Source organism: Poeciliopsis prolifica, unplaced genomic scaffold, assembly GCF_027474105.1.
Source record: "Poeciliopsis prolifica strain line A6 unplaced genomic scaffold, Auburn_PproV2 SCAFFOLD036, whole genome shotgun sequence".
NCBI lineage: Eukaryota > Metazoa > Chordata > Actinopteri > Cyprinodontiformes > Poeciliidae > Poeciliopsis > Poeciliopsis prolifica.
The window spans coordinates 3,816,675-3,824,517 of record NW_026562411.1 but is presented as its reverse complement, the minus strand read 5'-3'; the positions used below and the strand labels follow the sequence as shown (position 1 = coordinate 3,824,517).

The window sequence follows — 7,843 nt, the reverse complement described above, 5'->3', positions numbered from 1 at the left end:
GGTGGTTGCTATTATTTAACCTCTAAAGTATGTCAGCCATATTTGATCTTTTTGCCCTGTAATAATCACAGTTTTGATGTTTCTAGCAGTGAACCGTTAGGTTGTTACCGTTAGCCCTCCGGTCAGGAGGCGTCGCTACGGAAACTACGGGCGGTTGTTTAGCTTCGGTGTCCGGGTAAAAAGGTGAGGCTCCCGGTTTGAAAGTGAGAATTTATTCCCGTTAAACCGAAAAAAACTTTGAATTAACCGCAAGCGACTGTCCCGGTGACGGATTGTAGCAGAACTTCACGGCGGTGGCTCGGGTAGAAACTGTGGTCAGTCAGCGGTTCCGGTGTTTGCATGCTAGGCGGCTAACAGGTCCGTTTGGTTCGGGTTCGGCTTCTACAGTGCCGCTTGTCTGTTGGGGTTTGGTTTCTGTTCGGTCGCTGACGCTTGGGTGGTTGAGCCTTTAAAACAATTCTTAATCCGGTTCTGATTCGGACATAACTGTTGGAGCGTCAGCAGTTTAACCACAGATTAAAACTCAAAACGATTAGAGCCGAACAGAGCCGAGAGTCAACACTTCCAGGACAGCAAACACACAACAAATTCGTATTCCATAGAGATTCGTGCATGCAAAGTGTTACATATCTGTGAGTTTTTATGTTTTTAGCTTACAGCTGATGAAAACCCTGAAATGCATTCATAAAATAAGGATATTGCACATCCAGTTAAAAGCGATTGTCCATGAACTTTACAACATATATACTCTACTTGGTCAGGGCTCTTTTTACATAAATTACTGTATTTATACGCCAAAAGGTTGAGGTATTAGAATCTGAAATGACTCAATGATGCTTTAAAGGAGCAGTCGGTGTAAAGACAAAATGATTTTAGAGTTTATAAGTTAAACATCCCTTTACTGTTTTAGTTCCTTGATGAGGTTGGAACTGATCATTGTTTTAGTTTTTGGTTAATGTATCATTTATTCCGATGACTAACAAAATTAGCATGTTCTGCAGCGTTGCATATAAGTATTTTTTTACAATATTAGAAATACATCAAACAATGCAAAGAAACATAATTCAATACTTTTTTTAAGTAAAAATTTCAATGCCTAAAATTCAACAACATGATCATTTGTAGCAAAGAATGCATATGCAGATAAAAACTTCTAACATCAACATGTGAAAAGTTCAGCCTGTTTGCATCAGTACAGTGTAGAGCTTATTTGAGGATTCTTTTTTTAGACTAAACAGTTAATAATTGGATAGAAAAAAGTGCTTATTAAACATTAATATGTTTTCTCTGTTAAAGTTAATACTGAAGTTATAGTGGAAATAAAGTTACAGCTGAACACAGAAGATAAACCCTATTCTCTTTCCAAGCATGGAGTCAAAGCTGCTGAATGGCTGGCAGCAGGAGAAGGCAGAGCTGGAGGTGGAGGTGTGTCGACTGCAGGATGATCTGGCGGAGAGCCGAGCCGAGAAGGAGGAGCTGGAGTCCAGGAGCAAAGTTCTGACAGACAGGGTGAGGGGGCTGATCTCCCAGTGGGGCTCAGGTAATCAGCAGGAGATGATCGTTCTCAAAATGTTTCTCTCTCCAGCTTTGCCAGACTCTGAATCCATCAATGTCCCTGTTTGATGGGGACCAGAAGAGGTGGAAAACGAAGCTGAAGGAGGGAATGGAGAGGGAGGCCAGACAGGCGCTGCTGATCCTCCGTCTGCAGAACAAGGTGAGGCCAGAGGGGGCACTGCAGAGCAGAAACAGTGGATTCTGCATCTCAAGTCAAACATTCAGTTCCTCCAGAAAGTTATGATGTTACAATCGCAACTGTGAATGCAAATTCAAAGTCATCATACGCAAATTTTGCGCTTACTTGCAATTTTTACCAATCATCACAAATTTATAGCAAATCTGACCAATCACCTAAATGTTTTCTGTATTTCATTCTTTTCTGACCAATCCCCTTAGCCTCTTTTTAATTTAACTCCCTGCTCCACAATAACTCTCGAAAGCCAAACCTGCAAGATGAAAACGTGTGACGCTAAACTCCAACATTTACCTTTTTTCTTTATTTTTATTTTTTGCAAAACCTTTTTGAGATGTTCTGTATGTCTGTGTTTATACAGTTTTCCTTAAAACAAACCAGGTAAAATGAGTAATGGTGGTTAATCCATGTTCATATATTATATTTAGCTTGTTAAGAAGAATACTAACGTTTTAATTTAGGTTACGTTGCTTGCTAGTTAGATAATGCCAACAATAAACCAAATCTAATTTTATAGAAGTTGTGCTCACTTTTACTGTACATATGTTTAAAAATAATCTTTTATTGTCTCAATAGAAAGATCAAAGAGTCAGGGAGGAGACATTAGACCAGAGGCCAGCTGTTACCTCAGGTAAAGAGGAATAATAGCTTGATTAGAAGAGAGAAGGAAAGGGAAGATTATGTGTTGCAACTACAACATGTTGAGGGAAAAATAAAGTTTAAAAAATGTGCAACTTTTTGAAAAAATGCTATGAAATCTGTCATTTTAGGCCAAAGCAATCACAAAAAAACATCACAACATTCTGGAGGGACTGAAAGTGGACATTGACTCCGCCCACATTGCATAAAGATGGAGATAGCGTTCAAGATTTGACTGTTTTTCTGTAGGTGATCGAGTACAAGGAGCGGTGTCACCGTGTGGATCAGCAGTTGCAGGAAAATTACTCCAGGGTTCTGATCTCTGAGGTCAGTCCAGAACCTCAGCGGTACCACAGAACCTCCTGGATACAGCAGGAGAACTGCAGCTGCTTAGATGTGTTTCTGTTTTACAGCAGAGAATCAAAGATGAGCACAGCCAATCTCTGGAGAGCGCCCTCATCAGTCTGGAGGAGGAACAGCAGAGGTAGGTATTTGTGTGTGTGTGTGTGTGTTCGTGTGTGCGTTTCAGGTGGTTGGAGTCGATCACAAAGCTCACGATCTCTTCCTCCTCAGGTCCACCAGCCTGGCTGACACCAACGCTCTCCTTCGCCACCAGCTCAGCCAATCAGAGCAGGCCAACCGGGAGCTGGCAGAAGACCTCAGGAAGCTGACTGCTGATTGGTCGAGAGCCGTGCAGGAGGCGCAGCAAAAAGAGGCCGATTGCCAGAGAGAAAAAGAGGTTTGAGGATCGTTGGACATAAACTCTGATCTTCAAACCAGAACAAATTGAGCTAACAGGTTGTGTTTGTGGTTGTGTATTTCTGTGTGTTTAGTGTCGGTGGGGTCACATGGGTCAGCAGCAGGCCCGGCTGCTGTCACTCTGGAAGTCAGTGCTTGATCTGAGGCGACACTGTCACACGCTGAGAACAGCTGCTGACAGGTGAATTCAATCATGTGACCTCTGACATCATGATGGTTTCACGTCCTACTGTTAAAGCAACATGGCTGCTTTACACCCTTGAAAATGCTTGAATTTCAATTAAGTGTTTTCAAGGCTTGTAAAGTTCTTGATATTCAAACTGCTTAGTTTTGTAATAAAGTCCCAATTCACCCTTTGATTAAAAGCCTAAATTTGGAAAGCATCATTTATAGTTGAACCCACATATTTTCATGCACCAAAATAACACATATATTAGCTCACTACTTGAAGTTAAATCAGACTTTCTAGTTTTAGGTCAGTTAGAACTACAATTATCAGGATGAGAAATTACAATTCTCTGTAATTTTTTTTTTCTGGACATCTACAAGTTACGTCATATAATAGTGAATTGAAACCAAAGTCTGGTCCTGGAAAAGTTTTAAAACTAACCCTGAAACTGCTTGAAAAGCGCTTGAATTTTACTGTGGGAAAAGTGTGTGAACCCTGAGGTCAGAGGTCAGTTTGGTGTCTAAGCATCTTCTTGTTGGTGTTTTTCTGCAGGGATCTGTGGCAGCTCAGGGCGGAGTTTTCCAGACTCTCCTCGTCTCTCCTCTGCAGCTGCGACTCCGTCTGCTCCTCACTGAGGCTCAGCGCCCCTCAGATCAAACCCGCCTCCTCTGACCTTCCTCCTCCATCATACTCATCACCTCCTCTGTCCTCTACTCTCCTGCACTCTCCTCCAGACGTCTCAGGCTCTCCTCTTTGTCCCCACCCCCCTTTCCCTCTGGGGATATTCGCCTTAGGAGAGGAAGAGGAGGTGCAGGAGCAGGAGGATAAGCCACTGGAGTTGAAGCTCCAGCATGAAATGGAGGTGTTCCAGCTGGAGCAAAGGTAAACAACATGTTGAGTATCGAGGTTGTGCTGGAGGCTCAGGTCTTTACCTCCCTCCGTCTGTGTGTGTGCGTGTTAGGATCGAGGAACTCAGTCGCTCCCTGCAGATGGCAGATAGAGCGAGGGAGGCGTTGGAGGCGGAGATGGAGCGGCTGAGGGAATCAGACAGGACGCTGCAGTCGGTCGGTCAGGCTGTCATCAAGATGGTGAGCCTCTCCTCCAATCAGATTCCGTTTCTTCCTGGCCCATCAGTTAATTTTGACCTTTTGTCTTCAGTTCCATTCCCTGAGCAGGGTCAGCAACCAGATGCCGAGCGTCTCCACGGACAGCGTCCTCAGTCTGGATATGTCCTCCCTGCTGTCGGTTCTGTCTTACACTGAGAGCATGCTGCAGCGGAAACACGAGGAGCTGCAGGTTGGTGACTCAAACAGGATCAAACCCGTTAGGCCCAAAACACACCATTTGCATTCCACGATTCACACTACGACCAGTAGACCAAAATAAAGAGCCAGCTAAGTGTGGACAAGGACTGTGTGTGTCTGTGTGTTAGGGGGCAGAGCTTAGTCTGCGGCGGTTCAGCGAGGAGCAAACGTCTCTGCAGCTCCGCGTGAAACAGCTGGAGGAAGAAAAAGAGCAACTGGACATGAAAACTGGGAGCATACGGCAAGAACTGAAACACACACTGGACTCTCTGAGCAGGTGATCGAGCTGCTGCCCCCTGCTGGTTGCTCCTGTTTTTGATTTAACTTTAACCAATCTCATTAGTCATCATGTATTATTTCTTTCACTTCCCTTACTGAAGGAAATTATCTTTTCTGAGATTCTGTATCAGATCATCAGTTCTCCAGGATGAACTCCGTTTAATTTATCGTTGTTTTTTGTTTAGGGAGCCATTTGATCAAATTTGTGTTTCTGTGACAGGGAGAAAGAGTCATCCACCTCCCTGCGTCTGCAGCTGGAGGAGGTGCAGATGAGAGAGGAGGAGGTGAAGAGAGAGATTGACAGACTGAGGAGAGAGAGAGACAGAATGGAGGAAAGAACCCGACAGCTGGAGGCCGAAAGATACAAACGGTACCAACAGGTTCTACTGAGACATGTATGATATTATGATATTCTGTTATTTATTCTGCTTTTAACTGGTTCTGTTGTGATGTTGAACTTTTACAAATATTTTCTTAAAAAACTAGTACATGTATAAAATAGATTCCCAATTATTATGTAAATTTTTCTGTTCTTACTGTTGGAGGAAGTAGGAGCACAATTATTGAGTTGTTTTTACTCAGAAACATAAGCAAAAAATAATAATTTTATAAAGTTGTTTTTCATATATATTTTTGTGCTTCACATGCTTTTAATTTAATAATTTTGGTCCACAGAAAACGTTTGTACACAGCAGGCTTAGTGCTTCCACTGTCAGGTTCTACTTTGGGCTGGGCAATAAGAAATAAAGACAAAGTCACCAGTTTTTCTTTTTTTATATATATAATCAAATCTGATTTTAATTTTAAAAATTTCTCCTATTGCTTTCTTTTGTAAAAATTAAATTACAAATGACGGGAAACATTTTCAAAAAGTGTCTTTTATTTAAATTATTTCTTCTGTGTGTTGTACAACAAAATCTCTTGTTTGAGTCAGAATATTAGCTAAATAATAAAGACTTTAATGCAAAAATCAGGATAATTAACTATTTTCTTCCTCATAAAATGACTGCTTCATTCTCCTAGTGTTTCAGTTGTATTTTTGTAATATTAGGACTTTATTGTCATAATTTAGAGAATCAGCCTGACCTTTATACTTCATCGTAGAGTTAATAAATGGAAACTGTAAGACATACTTGTCAAACAAAACAGTCACCCTGGGTTTGCTGACATCACTCTGAACTACAGAGCCCCAAGGAGTGCATCTATGAAAAAAGTTCCAATCTTCAAAAACCTAAATTTTGATTTAAACCCGGTTTATAGCCCAATCGTCGTTGGGCTATAAACCTTTCGGGTTTTACAGCGACTCTCTTTGCTGCAGGGTGGAGGCGGAGCTTCTGGAGAATGTCCAGCTGTCAGAGAGAGAAACTCAGCAGCGGATTGAGATCCACAGCCTGAAGGTAGAAACTCTGCTTCTAGTTTTATTACCTAGAGAAATCACATCTGCAGGATAGAAACGAATAGTTGCTGGTCTACCTGCAGGTGACGCTGGAGAGGGAGCAGCTGGACAGGCAGAGAGCAGAAGAAGAAGGTGCTGATGCTAGAGAAGCCTTGCAGAAGGTTTGAATGTTCCTGAATGTTCAGTGGAAGTTACCTGTTCATTTCAACCCTGTGTTGACTGGCGGTGCCGTTCTCTGTTGCCCCCTGCTGGCGCTCTTCGCTCAGTCCAGGGAGTCCGTGCTGCATCTCTCCTCCTCAGAGACGTTGCTGAAACGGGAGGTGCAGGAGGCGCGGGACGCTCTGGAGAAGGTGTCGGCTCTGAACTCGTCTCTGGCCACAGACAAACGAGATCTGAACATGCAGCTGCTGAAGGTAAAACTTTCTGCTGCCTGGCTCAGAGGCTCCACGGCAGCTTACCGAGGCTTCATTACATCTCTCTGGTCATGTTTGTTTCAGCTGGAGACAGAGCAGTCAGACAGCCAGTCACAGCTGCAGACTCTGAGGTCAGAGGTCAGTGTTCTGCAGAGAGACATCAAAAGTTTGACTAGTGAAGTCAGCCTCCTGAGGTGAGTCTCTAGTCCTGAAGAAGAACCTCCACCCTTAGTGTTCTGGTCCAGTCAATCAATCAAATCTCTTCAGAGTTCGGTCAGAGACAGACGCTGATGTCATCCATCAGCTGAAGGAGCGACGTTCACACCTGGAGAGAAACGTGGAGGAGAAGGAGAAAGAGCTGGCCTCCCTGGAGGAGGAGAAGAAGACCACAGATCAGGAGCTGGACGAGGTAAACAGGAAACCACGCAGACATCGGGCTGGGAGAATCATAGATAAAATCCATTTTATTCTATTCTTAGTTTGAAAGAATTAACTTTTGGAATATTGGGATTTTTTTCACAAGAGGATGTGAGAAAAATAAATATTGATTAACATTTAAAAATTGAATCAGATTTTATTTTTCAGCCAAGTCTCAAAGCCCCATGCTGATGTGACTGATGTTGACCTGCATCTTGTTTGACGGCTTCTTTCTGCTCCTCAGTTATCCTCCCAGCACACCTTGGTATGCAAGGTGCTAAAGGAGGTGCAGGAACAGCTGTGGAAGACAGAGCAGCAGCTGAATCAGACGGAAAGACAGAAGGAGGAGCTGCAGAGAGAAAGCAAGAAGCTGCAGGAGGAACAGGAAGTTCAGAGGAGATACAAGGAGCAGCTGGAAGAGGAGTTACAGGAGCTGAGGTAGTGAACACACCTAACCTCCTCGTCCTCCTAACTGGTGTCTCACCGCAGCTCCTCTGCACCTCCTGCAGGTCCGTGTCAGTGAACCTCCACCTGCAGCTCCGTCTGCAGCAGAAGCAGCGCTCCCAGTCTGAGGTGGACAGATGTCAGCAGAACACACACATCTGTACGCTGCAGCAGGCCAAAGCCATCTTGCAGGGTGAGTCAGAGACAGCACTGCTGTTACTGGTTCATCACTTGGTGGTTAGGCCTTCATGGCAGTTTGCTGACTCGGGTCAC

At 43.7% G+C, this 7,843-nt stretch overlaps 1 protein-coding gene across 1 annotated transcript in view; it reads left to right on the top strand.

Moving 5' to 3' along the window:
* The first annotated feature begins 109 nt into the window (after positions 1 to 109).
* Positions 110 to 7,843, top strand: part of LOC129374413 (uncharacterized) — a 38,728-nt gene continuing 30,994 nt past the window's right edge. The window contains exons 1-19 of the mRNA XM_055052818.1: positions 110 to 183; positions 1,368 to 1,509; positions 1,586 to 1,714; positions 2,639 to 2,716; positions 2,803 to 2,873; positions 2,963 to 3,128; positions 3,223 to 3,329; positions 3,870 to 4,199; positions 4,279 to 4,405; positions 4,476 to 4,613; positions 4,750 to 4,898; positions 5,121 to 5,270; positions 6,219 to 6,297; positions 6,380 to 6,457; positions 6,563 to 6,709; positions 6,794 to 6,903; positions 6,977 to 7,118; positions 7,371 to 7,564; positions 7,636 to 7,763. Coding sequence (XP_054908793.1) covers positions 1,369 to 1,509; positions 1,586 to 1,714; positions 2,639 to 2,716; positions 2,803 to 2,873; positions 2,963 to 3,128; positions 3,223 to 3,329; positions 3,870 to 4,199; positions 4,279 to 4,405; positions 4,476 to 4,613; positions 4,750 to 4,898; positions 5,121 to 5,270; positions 6,219 to 6,297; positions 6,380 to 6,457; positions 6,563 to 6,709; positions 6,794 to 6,903; positions 6,977 to 7,118; positions 7,371 to 7,564; positions 7,636 to 7,763 — 2,464 coding nt within the window. The 5' untranslated portion in view covers positions 110 to 183; position 1,368. The remainder of the gene's footprint in view (positions 184 to 1,367; positions 1,510 to 1,585; positions 1,715 to 2,638; positions 2,717 to 2,802; positions 2,874 to 2,962; positions 3,129 to 3,222; positions 3,330 to 3,869; positions 4,200 to 4,278; positions 4,406 to 4,475; positions 4,614 to 4,749; positions 4,899 to 5,120; positions 5,271 to 6,218; positions 6,298 to 6,379; positions 6,458 to 6,562; positions 6,710 to 6,793; positions 6,904 to 6,976; positions 7,119 to 7,370; positions 7,565 to 7,635; positions 7,764 to 7,843) is intronic.